The sequence below is a fragment of the Rana temporaria genome, chromosome 2 (assembly GCF_905171775.1).
Source record: "Rana temporaria chromosome 2, aRanTem1.1, whole genome shotgun sequence".
NCBI classification, from domain to species: domain Eukaryota; kingdom Metazoa; phylum Chordata; class Amphibia; order Anura; family Ranidae; genus Rana; species Rana temporaria.
The window spans coordinates 26804625-26823230 of record NC_053490.1 but is presented as its reverse complement, the minus strand read 5'-3'; the positions used below and the strand labels follow the sequence as shown (position 1 = coordinate 26823230).

Genomic DNA, 18606 nt, shown 5'->3' with positions numbered 1-18606 from the left:
TTCTCTTGACTTCCTCTACTTTTTTCATTGCCGCTGTTGATAAGTTCCACCTGCAGTGGAGACAATAGACTGCACCTGCTTACAAGTAGGGGGAAGGCAGAATGAGGGCAGGCCTTGTTACAGGATAGCAGATCCCAGTAACAGGTTCAGGAGTCAAGTTGCTGGGTAACAACTGAAGACTATCTATCAACTTCCTGGCCAAGATCTGTTGCTTAAATAAGATGTCAGGTGCCAAGACTGGGATTAGGCATGTGTGCCCCTGCACCTGTATGTGCATACTGTAAGGGATTAGCTCAGTAGCGGGGTGTGTGACCCCCTGGATCGGTTCACTACACACTGAATTTATACAGACAGGCAGTCGAAGACGGTTGAAAACAAAGATTTTGGTTTATTCTTCCATCTTGCTGGAAACAAGTGCAAGCATCCAAACAGCATAAACAAAATCAAACATAAAATAAACCCTGGCCCCTTGGGGCGTCTACCTTCACCACACAGGAACCTATCTAGGGAGTCTGGCACAGCCTAGTGCTGGGCAGACACTGCTGGTCATACAGCAGCAAAACAATAGTCTTTTTGATTTTTGTCACACAGAAAAATCAATTACCACCTCACCTCCTCAGAAGACTTTCAGCTACTGCTCTCTTTACTCACAAAGCCTCAGGATGCAGCAAATCAGTGGTAATCCTCTGGACTACTTATAGAGGCCTTAATTGCCTCATTCTGAACAGCTGAAGTTTTCCAACGCCCTTAAACCTTTTCTGGCTACTTTTGCAGCCGACGCCTAATAACAATTGGTGTATTGTCTACACAAGGCAGAAATGTATCTCCCGTTTGTGACAACACCCACAGATTTACCTGACTTCCTGTCACAATACATTGCAAAACATTCCCATGTAAGTGAGCTTGCTCATGTGAATTAGCGTGTTTGCACAAACGTGACTGCACACACAACCAGTTGGAGGTGACCTTTGATCTGTGCATTGGCACATTTCTAAAACAGGAGTAGAGGCCGGGGAAATATAACAATGATGACAGCTGTTCTGGATATGAGTCCAAGGTGGATTGTCTCTTAGGCCTGGTACACACGCACGGTTTTCTCGGCAAGAAACAGCAAGAAAACTGCTGGCAGAGCTTTTTGCTGAGAAAAACATGCGTGTGTATGGTTTCTCGTCAAGAAAAACTGCCGGTAATCTCGACGAGAAAAATAGAGAACCTGTTCTCTATTTTCTCATCTGGATTCTCGGCAGTGTTTTCTTGCCAAGAAACCCGAGCGTGTGTATTCTTACCCGCCTCCATGGAAACCCACGCATGCTCAATGAGACTTCGGCACATGCGCGGTAGCTTCCAAGGCATAGTGTAGGGTGTAGCAAGATGGCGGCGACGGCATTGAATGTGACGAGCGCATGCTTGTCGATGACGTCACCGCGTTCTTGCCATTCAAAAGAACGGCGGTTCTTTTGAATGGTGTGTGTGTACACTCGGCGATCAAGAAAGCTTGCCAGTAATCTCGTCAGGAAAACCAACGTTTTTTTCCTGAAGAGATTCCCGGGCCATGTGTACAGGGCTTTACTCTGGGGAAATATTCTCTCTCTCTTTTTCCTGTTCCCCAAAACAGGAAGCAAGGGGAAATATCTACAATTGGGGCACAGACAGCATTGGAAACCCAACAAGTTCTAAACCTTTAAATAAAAGAAAAGTCCAAGTTCCAAGTGCTCTTAAAAAATTCACACAGTTTAACGGTCTTCAGATTTTCATTAAAGCAACTGAAAAATGTAAATGTGCATAGCTTAGTCTACTCAAGGAAGAAAAGGTTTAATGCATCCTTTAATTAAAGTGTAAAATAAACTGCTTAGCTGTATTCCAGTACTATTAACATTTTATTACACCTTACTAAGATTTTGGAAAGCTTTGTGATTGTAAAACATTAGCAAACTGGATTCTTCACAAAACATAAAGTAGAGATTTTTATTTTATTTCCTGGTTCTTTTTCAGTGACTTTTATTTGGTTTTCACTGGCAATAATTTAAATGTTTAGAATATTGCTGATTTGTCCCAGGATGAAGTCATTATTTAAGTAGCGTGTTTGATACATGGTACAGAAAAAATATTTTTACTGTCTTGCCTTTCTTTTCTTCCCCTGGCACACTCTTTAGCAACCAGGGGTAAAGAAACAAAGAATTTGTACGTTTTGAAGTGCTCTTATTAGAGCTTACACGTTGGCTTAAATACTCTGGGGTAGATTCACAGACAAGATACGACGGCGTATCTCCAGATACGCCGTCGTATCTCTGAGTCCGGCCGGTCGTATCTATGCGACTGATTCATAGAATCAGTTACAGTACGCATAGATTTCTATTAGATCCAACCGGCTTAAGTCTCTTACGCCGTCAGATCTTAACTGCATATTTACGCTGGCTAGGGGCGTGTACGCTGATTTACGCCTAGAATATGTAAATCAGCTAGATACGCAAATTCACGAACGTACGCCCGGCCGACGCAGTACATTTACGCCGTTTACGTTAGGCTTTTCCTAGCGTAAAGTTACCCCTGCTATATAGTGGCATAAGTGCGGCGTACCAATGTTAAGTATAGCCGTCTTTCCCACGTCGAATTTTTAATTTTTTACGTTGTTTGCGTAATTCGTCCATGAATGGGGCTGGACGTCATTTACGTTCACGTCGAAAGCAATGACGATTTGCGGCAGAATTTCGAGCATGCGCACTGGGATTTTTTCACGAACGGCACATGCGCTGTTCGTAAAAAACTTCAAATACGCGGGGTCACAGTTAATATACATAAAACACGCCCACATCATCCACATTTGAATTAGGCGGGCTTACGCCGATACGTTACGCCGCCGTAACTAAGGGCGCAAGTTGTTTCTGAATACAGAACTTGCGCCCTAAATTACGGCGGTGTAACGTATATGAGATACGTTACGCCGGGCGGATAGATAGACCATTCTATCTGAATCTAGCCCTCTATCCGTGGGCTCAAAATTTCAAGTCCTGAGCTATAAGCCAGGCCTTAAGACTGGGTTCACACTATATCGGAGCAGGGGTATATTTACTATACTCGGAGCAGGGGTCCATTGCATCCCTGTTCTCCGTTTCAGGGGCAAATCTGGTCCGATTATTTGGCATGAATTCGGACCTAAAATTGAGCCAGACGCACAGGACCCTTTTCCAGTGCACTGTATGGCCGCCCCAGAGGTGTGTGAATCAGCTTCATTGAGAACCAGTCACAGCCTCCTGTCATGCTGATTGGATGCTGGGAAATCCGCATCCAATTTGCATAAGTGTGAACCCAGCCTAAAGCCTCATACACTCGATCTGATTGTTGGCCAACCGAGTGTCAGATTTTTGTTTTAAGGGCGTGTGCCTGGATCTTGTCTTGCATACTAATGGTACACATTTGTCGGCCAACAAACAAGAACGTAGTGACGTACTATGAGGAATTTCAGCTCTTGAGCGCCACCCTTTGGGCCCCTTCTGCTAATTTCGTGTTTGGGGAGCATTTTTTGCGAGCATGCGTGTTTGTACTTTCAAATTTTGTGTGACGGACTTGTGTACTGGCCATCAGAAAATCTGACAACCAACTATTGTCCGCCAAAAATTTACTAGCATGTTATCCAACATTTGTTGGCCAAAAGTTGGACAGCAATTGTCAGAAGGAGCGTACTAACGGTCAGATTTTAGATAAACAGTCTGTCAACAGAAAATCCACTGCCAGCAATCGGATCGTGTGTACGAGACTTTAGATTTACTCATCGGTAGTTGCCCCATCCAACTCCTACCCTGCCCCGCCTCTAATTCCATCCCTAGACACGCCCTTGTAAATTATCTAATGAAATTACCCTGTAATTGTTTTATGAAGAATTTGGTTAGAAAAATCTATATAAACAACTTTAAAAAAATTAACACAAAGCATATATAATTGATCTGACTGTGATAAATAAAATAAGGATACAATATGATTGGCTACTATAGGCACCGTACACATCATTACTGCCTTGTTAAATAAATATTTAAATGCTAGACAGGTATCTGCACCCCCTCCCCCCTGAAAGTTGTCAAATGTGACACCGGAGGGGGGGAGGGATCCGATGAGCGGGAGTTCCAGTTTAGGGTGGAGCTCCGCTTTAAGTGAATTGGTAACTGGTCGCGGGCCACAATGAGCGGAGCAGGAGGATTACATGTCCACGGACGCAGCCCACTCTACTCTATGGGTCCTCTGATCCAATCTGATTAGCCCAGATGGAAGGGCGCAGATCCCTTTCTATTTTTTTTTAGGTAGGTCTGTTTACATCTGCTGCTCCATAGAGGTGAATATTAAGTCTGATTGGGTCGGACCATGTAAAAGGGCCCTAAGGTTTGCCCAAACCGCAGGTGCAGTGCAGTGCACCTGTGGATTTTTTGCGGGTTAGCTGCACTTTGCTGTAAATTTCTATTATATTCTGCAGGTGTGGCGCACTTTCTGAAAGCACAACAAACCCGCAGGTAATAACAGAAGTTCATTGCTGGGTACACACGGTCGTTTTTCGGCATGAAAAAAAAACGTTTTTAAAAATGTAATTTAAAATCATCGTGTGTGGGCTTCACATAGTTTTTCGGCTTCTGAAAAAATTTTCGAACATGCTGCATTTTTTAACGTCGTTTTTTAAAATGTCGTTATTCGGGTTGTAAAAAATGATCGTGTGTGGGCTAAAACGACGTTTTAAACCCGCGCATGCCGAGAAGCGAGTTATGAGACAGGAGCGCTCGTTCTGGTAAAACTACCGTTAATAATGGAGTAAGCACATTCATCACGCTGTAACAGACAAAAAAGCGTGAATCGTCTTTTACTAACAAGGAATCAGCTAAAAGCAGCCCAAAGGCTGCTTCCCCTTCAGAGTGCCGTCGTACGTGTTGTACGTCACCGCGCTTTGTTCATCATTTTTCAAAAACGATGGTGTGTGGGCAACATCGTTTTTAATGATGAAGTTGGAAAAACTTTGTTTTTTGGACATGCTGAAAAACGACCGTGTGTACGCGGCATATGGCTCAGTGCTTGATATCTCTACCAGCGGCTTCATTCACAAAACTGCTGCTCTGGGATGGCGGTTGGCAAACCGTGATCTGGGCTTGCCAACCTGCTATCCCAGAACAGGAGGCAAAGGGCCACATCAGGGGGCTCCGTGGGCTGCATGTGGCCCCGGGCCACTGGTTGGGCACCCATGCTGTAGAATTTACCTTACACATTAGCTGTGTGTGGGGAACTTTAATGTATTTGCTGTAATTGCTTACATCTCTATTTTAGTTTTTATGTTTTACTATTTTGTTCCCTTAAGAACAGAAACTCTATTAGTCTACTGTCAAATAATAAAAATATGGCTGCCAACCTGTTTACTTTCCCTTCTTTGGAATGCATAGTCCATACATCTAAATTCTTTAGAGATTAGCCAATGACTCTGCCATCAGCCCTTAGCAAAGATTCCAACAGAAATATAGTATGCCTTTATCAAAAGATTTATATCCATATATAAGATGTATATTTATCATATTGTTGCTTTTGTTTTATAGCTGGCAATAATTGATTATGTTTTTGCTTTGTGTTCCTGAAGAAACCGTGTCCCTTGTGACCCACTGTAAAACAAACAACAAAAACAGAAAAGACTTTACCTCCAAAACTTTATTAAAGAAAGTACAAGTTATACTCACAAACCAAAATGAATATGTGGTATGTCAAAATAACAGAGTCCAGAAGTCCGCTCTCCAACTGCATGGAATGGTGCAGATGACAACAGCTGATGCGTTTCGTAGTGCTTGCTCTAAAAAAGAGGTCTAGCCCCCCGAAACATGTCATCTCTCATTATCTGCGCCATTCAATGCAGTTGGCGTGCAGACCTCTGGACTAAAATTTTGTTTGTGAGTATAACGTGTACTTTTTTATTATATAACGTGTACTTTTTTAAGGTTTTACCCCCTTCATGACCAGGCCATTTTTTACGATACAACGATGCGTTACTTTAGTTGACAAATGCGCGGTCGTGTGAGGCTGTACCCAAATAAAATTGATGTCCTTTTTTTCCCCACAAATAGAGATTTCTTTTGATGGTATTTGATCACCTCTGCTGTTTTTATATTTCTGCGCTATAAACAAAGTAAGACCAGCAGTTTTTACTTCATGCTATAAACCTTTCCAATAAAAAATAAATAAAAAATCTATTTCTTCATCAATTTAGGCCAATACATATCTTGCTACATGTTTTTGTTTAAACAATGGCAATAAGCGTATATTGATTGGTTTGCCCAAAAGTTATAGCGTCTACAAAATATGGGATAGATTTATGGATTTTTTTTTTACTAATAATGGCGGGAATCATCGCTTTTTAGCAGGACTGCGATATTGCGGTGGACAAATCTGATACTTAGTGACACTTTTTGGGGACCGGTGACAGCAATACAGTGATCAGTGCTAAAAAAAAAAAATCACTGTACTAATGACGCTGGCAGGGAAAAGGGTTAACATCAGGGGTGATCAAAGGATTAAAGTGTTCCCTGTGCTTTCTAACTGTGTGGGGGAGGTGCTTTGACTAGGGGATGACAAAGATCAGTGTTCCTGCTTAGCAGAAACACAAGGGGCCAGATTCTGTAAGAATCTGCGTTGGCGTAGTGTAAGCCATTTACACTACGCCACCGCAACTTACAGGAGCAAGTGCCGTATTCCCCAAACACTTGCTCCGTAATTTGCGGCGGCGTAGTGTAAATGGCCCAGCGTATGGCCGCGTAATTAGAAGGGGGCGTCTAGCATTCAAATTAAGCGCGCCCCCGCGCCGAGTGAACTGCGCATGCGCCGGGCTAAAAATAGCCCAGTGCGCATGCTCCAGCTCACGACGGAAAACGCCAATGACGCCGACGTGTGCGTCATTGACGTAAAGTCGTATTCAAGAATGACTTAGGAAAACGACGTAACCGACGGAAAAAGACGACACGGACCCGACGCCATACTTAACATGGCATACGGCGGACTGGCGTAAGGTTACCCCTCATATAGCAGGGGTAACCTTACGCTTACGGAAACGACGTAAGCGACGAGTACGCGACGCAAATTCGTTCGGGAATCGGCGTATCAGGCTCATTTGCATAGTCAAACGAGACCTGAACGTAAACGCCACCTAGTGGCCGGCGTTGCATTACATCTAAGATCCGACGGTGTAAGTGACTTACACCTGTCGGATCTTGGCCGTATCTATAGATACCCGGGCTCAGAAACAGAGATACGACGGTGTTTCCTGAGATACACCGTCGTAACTCTTCTGAGAATCTGGCCCACGATCTCCATCTTCCCCTCTCATCAGAAGGGTGATCTGCCTTGTTTACATATGCTAACGTGGAAAAAAAATTGAAAAACTCACTGCAAAGCTACTGGCATTTTTATAACGTTATTTTAACGTCCAGTGTGCATGAGGCCTAAGTTACTGATTTAATTTTTGCCTCAAATTTCACCTTGTGGACAAACGTTTGAAAGCCTAAAAGTAGCTAATTCAGCCATCATATTCAATAATTGGTAAGCTGCAACAGGGCCGACCATAGGGGAGGGGGTACCACCGGGTCTCCTGTAGGGGGTCCGGACAGCAGGGGTTTACATAAATAAAGAAAACATAAATAAAGAAAACTGAAAAAAAGCCTAAAAATAAAGCTAATGCAGCCATTACATTCAAGAATTGGTAATCTGTTACAGGACCGCTGATAGGGGGGTACCACCAGGCCTCCTGTAGGAGGCTCGGACAGCAGGGAGACCGGTGCAGTGGGAGGACAGTTACAGAACAATGCACTTTGTCTGTATCTCTCCCTCCAGCAGCTGAAAGCTGGCCCCCTCTCCCTCCTGCCGGCTTTTAGCTGCTGGAGGGAGAGATACACACAGTGCATTTTTCTGTAATTGTCCTCCCATCCCACCGCACTGGTCCCCCTCCCTGTGTGCCGCTCCCCCCCAGCAGCGCCACCGGTTTCCTTCTCTCGTCACCTGGTACAGGCACAGAGGTTGATAGAGGGTGGGGGAAGGGGTCAGTAAATATGTAATTTCTTCTTTTTTTGAATTTGATACAGTGAGCGATCGGTACGGATTGCTCCTGTGTCCATTCATAACTGAGCATAGTAAACTGTGTTTACTATGCTTCCACTTATGAATGAACAGGAGCTTCTGTCCCCCGTTCATTCATCTTTAGTGCAACTGAGGCTTCAATTGTAAAAAGAAAAATATTTTTAATTGTTGAAAAAATAATTAAAATAATATTTTTTTTTTTAGTTCGGTAGTCAGGTAGTCTGTATGAGACCCCGTGATCTCTAATGGCAACCCTAAATTACAATATGACAAATGTTTACTTTTGGGTTTAATACTGCTTTAATTTACATCTCCCCGTTAATGCCAATGCAGAAAAATTGTGCTGAAATGTCCACCAATTTTTCGACAAAATTCAAATGTACAATTTTGCTGCCCCCTAGTATCTATTCCACTTGGGAGATGTAGATAGGGACAGTCTGCACTGACTGGCAACATGGGCACTGACTAATGATGCCCAGCAATGCCATCAGTGCCACCCCTCAGTGTCACCCAGTGTCCATCAGTGCCACCCAGTGTTCATCAGTGCCACCTCTTAGTGCCCATCTATGCCCAGTGCCCACCTATCAGTGCCCATCTGTGCCACCCATAAGTGCCCATCAGTGCCACCCATCAGTGCCACCCATCAGTGCCCATCAGTGCTGCCAAAGAGTGCCCAGTGCGCCTATGAGTGCCCATCAGTGCCACCTATGAGTGCCCATCAGTGCCGCATACCTGCGCCACCTATCAGTGCCCATCAATGCCACCTCATCGGTGCCCATCAGTGCCGCCATATCAGTCCCCATAATTGAAGAAGAAAACGTACTTAATTACAAAAATAAAAACAGATTTTTTTTCAAAAATTTCGGTCTTTTTTTAGTTGTTGCGCAAAAAATAAAAAAAGAGGTGATCAAATACCACCAAAAGAACCACCAAAAGAAAGCTCTATTTGTGGGAATAAAATTATAAAAATGTCATTTGGGTACAGTGTAGCATGACTGCGCAATTGTCATTCAAATTGCGACAGTGCTAAAAGCTGAAAATTGGCTTGGGCGGGAAGGTGCGTAAGTGCCTGGTATGGAAGGGGTTAAGCTTGATAAATATATCTGAAGTCCAATTTATATCAGCAGATGCCCCACCCCCACTTCTCCTAGTTCCTAAATATACAATTTTTCTTGGACTTATCCTCATGTTCTAGGTGTTGTGATAATTAGCGATGACATTCTGACATGGACAGGTAACTTGTTTTGACAGCACTGAATTATCTCATTGCGGAGAGTTAATTTATTATCTCTAGTTCATATATTCTGTACAAACCCACATTTCTCTCACTCGCTCAAGCACAGTTTTATTTGTCTCTTGTCAATTTTGTTTATTGAGTTTTGAGAATGAACATACCGTACATAAGTACAATTGGTGATAGAAAATGAAAAAATATCACATACAAAGAAATAATATTGAATTGTCGCTCCAATATAAAACAATTTACTCAAAAGAGCATTTCATATATTGGAAAGAAAGGTTAAAACCAGAATAAACCCTGTTTAATATAAGATAACCTCAGATATTAAAGAGGGGGAAAAAAAAGTTGTGATAAATAACAAGAATATAATACTTGAATATAGAGAAAGGAAAAAAAATTGTGTAGGATCCAAAATCTTATACTACGTATTGGAACTTTTGTAAGCTTGTATAATGGTAGTTAACCACTTGCTTACTGGGCACATAAACCCCCTTTGTTCCCATGCAAAATTTCAGCTTCCGGCACTGCGTTGCTTTAACTGACAATTGCGCGGTCGTGCGACGTGGCTCCCAAACAAAATTGGCGTCCTTTTTTCCCCACAAATAGAGCTTTATTTTGGTGGTATTTGATCACCTCTGCGGTTTTTATTTTTTGCGCTATAAACAAAAAAAGAGCGACAATTTAAAAAATATATATATATTTTTTTTACTTGTTGCTATAATAAATATCCCAATTTTTTTTTTTAAAAAACTATTTTTTTCCTCAGTTAAGGCCGATACGTATTTTTCGACGTATTTTTGTAAAAAAAAAAAAATCTGGTTTGCGCAAAAGTTATAGCGCCTACAAAATGGGGAACAGAATTATGATTTTTTTTATTATTTTTTTTTTACTAGTAATGGCGGCGATCTGCGATTTTTTATTGGGACTGGGATATTGCGGCGGACGTATCGGACACTTTTGACACAAATTTGGCGCCATTCACATTTATACAGCGATCAGTGCTATAAAAATGCACTAATTACTGTATAAATGTGACTGGCAGGGAAGGGGTTAACACTAGGGGGTGAGGAAGGGGTTAACTGTGTATCCTGGGTGTGTTTTAACTGTGTGGGGGGAGGGGGGTGACTGGGGGAGGTGACCGATGCTGTGTCCCTATGTACAAGAGACACAGATCGGTCTCCTCTCCTCTGACAGCACGTGGAGCTCTGTGTTTACACCTCATCATTACACACAGAGCTCCATGTCCCTGCTGTCACCTGCCGTGTCACCGACGATCGCGTGTACCCGGCGGACATCGCGGCCGCCAGGTACACGCATCGGGTCTTCGGCGATGCGCCGGGACAGTTTTTACCCGCCGCGCGCCACCCAGTGGCGCGCACGGGTAATGCACATAAAAGGCCGTGTTTAAACGGCCACTTGGCACTTGAGAGCCGCGCTGCGGACGTATTTTGTCTATAGCGCGGATCTCAAGTGGTTAAAGTTGATGTAAACTCCCCAAAAAATTTCTGATGTCACAATGTAGAGAATAAGATTTCCTATTATCTGTGCCCAGTCTTGCCACGCAGAGTTAATCCAGCTCTGAGCAATCCTCTTTTAATGTTCAGTGAAATACAACAGACTTCCAGATAAAAACCAAAGTCCTTGCTTCTGATAAAAAGTGCACAATTCACATCCCCTCCCCTGTGTTTTGATTAAATGTTTTCAAAATATGGGGTGAGTCACAGTTCAGTGCCATGAGAAAATGCAACAGCCATCAGAATATACATAGATGGAGGGAAGAGGGGAGGGGGATGTGAATTGAGCACTTTTTACAGAAGCTGTGCATGTCTGCAAACTAGTGCACGAGATATGTAAATAACCTGTCACTCAAACAGGGACTTTGGTTTTTATCTGGAAGTCTGTTTTATTTCCCTGAACAATAAAAAGAGGATTGCTCAGAGCTGGATTAACTCTGTGTGGCAAGACTGGGCACAAATGATAGGAAATCTTATTCTCTACATTGTGACATCAAAAAATAAATACATTTTTTGGGGGTTTACATCCACTTTAAGGAAATTAGAGTTTTGCTACCAGAACTACCTGTATATAAAGAGTGACTTGGAGGATGAAAGCAGGAATAGAAGGAAAAATTAGAAGAGGGAAAGAGGATAAAAGAACAAATAGTCATAGGTAAGAGATAAATAAAAAGGGGAGAAAGAGATGAAAGGTAATGGGGATCCCCAGGGTATCTTATAGCGATAAACCCAAACCATAAATGTATAGAAAGGAAGTATGGTTCTAGATCGGGAGTCTCCAAACTGCGGCCTTTACTCGTTTTTATCTGGCCCTTGGGGCACTATTTCATCCACTGATATCAATAATGGGGCATAATTCCCCTCACTGACACCAATGAAGGGTGTACATTTTCCCCCAATGACACCGATGGTGGGCAACAATTCCTCCCAATGACAACAACAATGGGGCCCAATGAAATCATTGAAGGGGGCGCAATTCCTCCTAGTTACACTAACGATGGGGCCCAATGACATCAACGATGGGATACAATTCCTCCCACCTACGCTAACAATGGGGCCCAATAACATCAACGATGGGATACAATTCCTCCCACTTACACCAATTGTGGGGCCCAATAACATCATCTTACGTTACCGGGGGTCAGTTGTTGCTGGAAGTGATCTACTGTTGGATGCTGGTTGCTGTGAGAGGTCTATTGTTGCTGGGGAGGTATTTTTTTTTGCTGTTCTCCATTTTTGCTGAGGGATATCTATTGTTGCTGGGGTATATTGCTGTTGGCTGCAGGGGGTCTATTTAACTGCTTTTCTTTTTATCATTACCAAATTCCATACAAATTACTTAGCACCACAACATGATACTTGGCTCTCTATTCTCTAAAAGGGGCAGTACTGAGAGGTGGAATCAAGAAACTGTACTTTCAGGTGGGTAGAGGGTGGAGACAAAAATTTATATATATTTTTTTGGGGGGGCGCGCAAACAATCCACCCAGCACCCTCCCCCCTGGTCGGTCGGTCGGTCACCAGCCCCGCACTTACCCGATCTAGGTCACGGGCAGCGGGTGGTGGCATCACCCCACTTCTCTGCCTCCTGGTGCATCTCCTCCCTCCTCCTCCTTGGCTGCCAACAGAATCGCTTCTCCTCTTGGCCAATCGGGTGATGGGTCTCAGGACCTGCTTCGCTATTGTCACACAACTTTATTAAAGCCTATTACAGCCTATTTTATGGTTGAACTGGATGGACTTGTGTCTTTTTTCAACCTGACTAACTATGTAACTATGTACAGCCTCTGGCTCTAATCACGCGCTTCTAAAAAAATAAAAAATGTAAACCCTATTGGAATCCATGCGTCCGGCACCCGCATGTAGATTATGGGGCCGGACACATGGATTAGGGGGCAGCGCCCCTGCTCCCTGGCCACCACTGCTCCTGTCCCTGCTGAAGAAAAGCATCACTATAACATTATGCTGCCACCACCATGTTTCACGATGGGGATGGTGTGTTCCGGGTGATGTGCAGTGTTTGTAACATGACAAAATGTGGAAAATATTGAAGGGGTATGAATACTTTTTTGCGGCACTATATAATATACCTTTCTATCTATTTACTAAGGCAGAATCCAGATAAAACATAGTTACTGTTGATTAAGGGAGTTTAGTCTTGCTTTAAGTACATGTAGACAGGAAGTGGCTGCGAAGAGATCAGTAGGCCTGAGATACAACAACTAATAAAAAATGGTGAAAATAAGTATTCCATTAAAAAAGGCAGCTGGTTATGATATTCAGCGCTTTAGCAAACAAAGTGCCAAACAGTGGGGTTACATCTACTTTAATTGGTGTGTGTCTAAAGTAATCCTCGAGTGTGCGTATGCATGGCAGTATGTGCGGTTGGGAAATTTAGATTGTAAGTTCCTTTGAGATCAGGGACTGCTGTGTATGAATCATTGATCTCTAATGTGTTGTGTAATATAGAAGATGCATTGGGGCACACACATCATGAATGTGCACAGTTAAACACAATAGTATGAAGCTGTCTCTGCTCATGATGAATGATTGTGAAAGTTTAGAAGAGAAGAGTTACAAAGTAAAACTAAAGATTAGAAAATAGAGAGATTAACACATGCGTGAAGGTCCTCAGACATTACTATGCACCTGACTTCTTTGTCAAATTGCCTTATTGGACCAAATATAAAAAAAAAACTCTATAGAAACTCATTTACTTAAGAATTTGCACAAGCAACTCAACTACAAGAGACATTCATTTCTGTTGTTTTGGAACTAGTTATCTGCTTAAAGGGATATAAAAGGCTTTTTTTTGGGGGGGGAGATTAAAACACTCACCTGCTCTGTGAAGTGGTTTTGCACAGAGCAGCCCAGATCCTCCTCTTCTCGGGTCACTCGCCGCCATTCAGACACTGAGCCGCGGCTCAGCCCCACTCCCCCTCTCTTCTCATTGGCTTACTGACTTTGATTGACAGCAGCGGGAACCAATGGTGCTTGCTGCTGTCTCAGCCAATGACGAGGGAGAGCTGAGGCCCTTGTGCAACGTCGCTGGATGGAGATGAGGCTCAGGTAAGTATTAGGGGGGCTGGGGGTCTGCTGCACACAGAAGGTTGTCTATTTTTTTGCATAGAATGCATTAAGATGAAAAAAAACTTCTGCCTTTAGAACCACTTTAACTGGGACCCAGACTCTTGCTGCTTAATGTGGAGACTAAGGCCCAGATTCACAAAGCACTTACGCCGACGTATAACACGTTACGCCGACGTAAGTGCAAATGTGCGCCGGCGTATGTGTGCGCCAGACCCACAAACTAATATACGCCTAAAAACAGGCTACACCCCGCCGACGTAGCTTGCACATGCCAGCGTAAGGTGGGCGCACATTTAGGCTGGGTGCATGGTGCCGTTCCCATTGATTACCCATTAAACATGCAAATTAGGGAAATACAGCGATTCACAAACGTGCGTGTGCCCGGCGCATACTACGCGAGATGCGCATAAGTTGTATGTCCGGCGTAAAGTTATTCCCCATAAACGAGGTGCAACCCGGCAACAGACATGCACAGGTCTGCACCAGGGAACACAAGCCGGCGTATTGTGGGTTGGACGTGTGTCTGGCTGGGCGTACATTATGATCACGGCGTACGCAGTGATCCAGCGTAGCTTAGGCAGTTGTGCCGGCGTGGTTGTGAGGCTTCCGTTAACGTCACGGCGCATGCGCAGTTCGTGATGCGTACCTGTCTGGCGCTCGGCCCATCATTTGCATGGGGTCACGCCTCATTTGCATGGGTTCACGCCCACTTCCACCTACGCCGACGTGCGCCTTCCAAACCCACGCCACGCTGGCGCAGTGTTGGGAGCACTGGCTTGCTGAATGCAATGCTTGCCTCTCTGCACTGCGTTGTACAGTGTTTGCTCTACAGCGGCGTAATGTGCGCCTTACTCTCTGTGAATCTGGGCCTAACTATCTCTGCAAATTGCACAACAAGACATTCTAAGGGGATGACAGTATGTTCTAACAACATATTTCTGTAAAGTCTTTGTAACAAGCAAATCATTATATAGAACCTGGCTTTAGCATATAAGCCCCATTTTTTTTTTACTTAATCAAAATATAATTATATATTTCTCTTTATCACTGGACTGAATTATTCAACTATTTAACTAAACTTGGTATTATCCTTTTCTTCTTTTTTCCTATCTTACAATTAAATATTCTATTTTAGATATTATTGGCTTTAAGTACTGTAAAAGTGTTAATAATTATTCAAAGGCATTGTTTTGGATTATTAAATTAATACTGTATTTTGTCTTTACTTTTAGGCCAGCCCCGCTCCGATAATTGTGAACACGGACACCTTGGACACCATCCCCTATGTTAGCTATACTCCATTCCATGAAAACACGGTAAGGCAAAATATAATGTATACTGCACATTGATCCATCTTTCTGTAGTGGATAAAGCTGAACTGCAGGCAAACTAGTTAATACACAAATCAATTACTGTAGGTTTACCTGCCAAAGGATTTGTGTTTTTGTCTGTGATTTACACAGCCCTGTCTGGGAGGGCAGGAAACCTGATTTTTCTCTGCTGCCGTTAAAGCGGAGCTCCACCCAAAAGAGGCAGTTCCTCTTGTTTGTACCCCCCTACTAAAACTATTGGCACTTTTTTAAGGGGGTTTTGAAAGGTACCCGCTCTCATTTCTGGCTTAGATCACCACAGGGATCTGAGCCGGAAGTTTGGCCTCCCTCCCCCACATATCACAGGTCCCAGAAGACTACAGATCGCACATGCTCAGTAGGAAACTGGTTGTGAAGCCGCCAGGCTTCACTTCTTGTTTCCCTTATGTAGCGTTCACCCCCGAAGGAGCTGCTGGATAGAATTGGGATGGCGTGTTACCTCTGTGAGCGTCTAGGGTAGATGATGAGAGCTTCAGCAATAATGGAATATCCAAACAGCAGGTGTCTTTTCTTGTGCTTTATTTTACCCAACACTGTAAACAGTAAAACTTGAGGTAGATAGCAAAGATGGATGAGGAGGAGAAATAGCAGATTCAGGTTCAGCAGTACGGAAGCAGTCCTGCTTCCAACGACACTTTACTTTCCTCGCCACTCCAACCGGAATGGGTTTAGTGTACCTAGACAGGCCTCTCACACCGACCTGGCAGCCAGTATCACTCGGAACTTTGAGGAAAACAAGTCTCTGCCACAGACCCTTCCCTAGAACGTAGATAATGGAGGAAAGTCCTCTTCAGTAGTATTTGTGTCTGAATCTCCCTCAGGTAATTCTCAATTGGGTCACTGACTGACAGGTGGCTGACATCCAACCTTTCAGTGTCCGGACCCCGATGGATTGTCGAGGCCCTATTGGATTGCCTGCCTCTCTTGTCTCTCCTCAGGCTGACTCCCCACCGAACAGCGATCTCGCTTGGGATCTTTCCTCAGAATTTTGGCGGCCCAGTCGATTACTGGGGCCCTGCCACAACTTCAAATGTTCCGGGCCAACATGGTCCCAGAACCAGGAACACCGCGTGGCACGCGCACCCCAGGGAGCCGTGATGTGTGGTCACCCTGAAGGTGGGTGCCGCACCAGGAACAAGACCCCCGCCCAATGGCGTCTGCTCCAGAAGTACCCTCTCCCAGCATGCCCCGCGAGGGAAAACCCCTCCTGATTGGCTGCTGGCAAGAGGCACCCCAGCCTGGACTTCGCTGGCGCCCCCTGTCACCCCGGGGTGGTATAGAACCCCAGCGACAACAGAATGAGCCCACAGTACAGCCCAGCTGAAGCAGAGACCCAATTTAGACAAATCAACTGGATGAGAGCTAACTAACTCTCTCATCCCCCTTAAATTTAAAATAGCACCAGTACTGAAAGTACACAGGCACTACACTTACTTGCTATGCCAGTGCCTGTACCTGAAGCAGATTGAAGAATCAGTTTGCGTGAGGACATCGCTGGATCCCTGGACAGGCAAGTGTCCTTATATTAAAAGTCAGCAGCTATAGCTGCCTGGAGCTCTACTTTAAATAATACCTTGTCCCTCCCCTTGCCTGTGACTGGACAGTGAATGGAGCTCTCTTCTCCTATCAGCATGTTCTCCATTAGCATATGAGTACTGCTGCCCTAATGACTCGTGCCTTATGCTGCTTCTTCCTTTTCCAGTCTAGGCTGTAGTGTACAGGGACTGCAAGATGCTGATACCAAATCCAATTCAGATATTTATCTTGCAAGTACAGTATTTGAAAATGACAGACTTTTGATGCTGTATTTATGATTACAGAGCTGCATGCATTTGTGTCTTTGGCATCTCCCTGGAATTTTGCATTGAAGGGAAGGTATAGCACCCTTTACTGACCACATATATTATACATATTAGGCCAGATTCAGGTACATTTGCGGCGGTCTAACGTAACGCATTTATGTTACAGCGCCGCAAGTTTTACGGGCAAGTGCTTGATTCACAAAGCACTTGCCTGTAAACTTGCGTCGGCATAGCGTAAATCCGTCCGGCACAAGCCCGCCTAATTCAAATGGGGCGTGTATCATTTAAATTAGGCGCGTTCCCGCGCCGAACGTACTGCGCATGCTCCGTTTTGTAATTTTCCACCGTGCTTTGCGCGAAATGACGTCACACCGACGTAATTTTTTGAACAGCGACGTGCGTTGCGCCCTTTCCTATTCCCGGACGACTTACGCAAAAAAAAAATTTAATTTGACGCGGGAACGACGGCCATACTTTGACATGGCTAGTCTAAATATAAGCCATGAAACCGCGATTGGTCCCCGGAGCTGAAGAACGAGGAGAGCTGTATGTAAACACAGCTTCCCGAGTTGTGACCTCTCTTGACGCTGAGAAGGCCTTTGACTCTGTGGAGTGGGGCTATCTGTGGGAGGTACTGTGTAGATTTGGTTTCGGCCCTAAGTTTCTTCAATGGCTCCAGTTGCTATATAGGTCCCCTCGGGCTAGGATTCGTGTGAACGACTATCTTTCTGACTATTTCCCCCTCCAGAGGGGAACCCGACAGGGTTGCCCCTTGTCACCTAGCCTGTTCGCCCTGGCTCTTGAGCCGCTGGCAGTCATGGTCAGGGACTCTGACCGTGTACTTGGCCTCCGGGTTGGCCCTCTGGTGGAGAAAATATCCTTATATGCGGATGACACTCTCCTGTATCTCCATGATCCAGTTGACTCCCTGTCCTCGGCGCTGGAGATATTTGATGAATTTGGTAAGTACTCTGGGGTACGTATTAATTGGACTAAGTCTGTTCTCTTCCCGCTAGATGCGAGGGCTAAAGAGGTGTCTTCGCAGTCAATGCTACAATGGGTCGAAGAGTTTGTGTATTTGGGGGTGAGGGTTTCCCGAGACCTGCAGTCCTACTATCGACTCAATCTGAGGCCGGTGGTTGATAGACTCAAGGAGCACTGCTCGCGCTGGAGTAATTTGCCATTGAACCTCCTTGGACGCATAAACGTTCTGAAGATGATTTTTTTACCCAAATTTAACTATCTTTTCAGGAATTGTCCTGTGTGGTTGGCTCAATCTTTTTTTCGGGACTTGGATAGCTGCATTGGCGCTTTTCTGTGGCGGGGATCGTCCCCTCGGTATGCCAGGTCCACCCTTCAGCTACCTGTTAGTTTCGGGGGGCTGGCGCTGCCCAATCTTCTAGTGTACTACTGGGCTGCTGTACTGGTCACGGTGCGGTGGTGGTTTGAGCAGTCTAGGGCCAATGCAGCGGTCTGTTTGGAGGCGGCTATTGTGGGGTCCCTTACCG

The 18606-nt window shown here is 44.5% G+C and overlaps 1 protein-coding gene across 4 annotated transcripts in view; it reads left to right on the top strand.

The window, feature by feature from the left end:
- DLG2 (discs large MAGUK scaffold protein 2) overlaps positions 1–18606 on the top strand; it is a 2211856-nt gene that overhangs the window by 1422798 nt on the left and 770452 nt on the right. For all 4 annotated transcript variants that reach the window (XM_040339977.1, XM_040339976.1, XM_040339980.1 and 1 more), the window contains one exon: positions 15159–15242. In XM_040339977.1, the coding sequence (XP_040195911.1) occupies positions 15159–15242 (84 nt within the window). The remainder of the gene's footprint in view (positions 1–15158; positions 15243–18606) is intronic.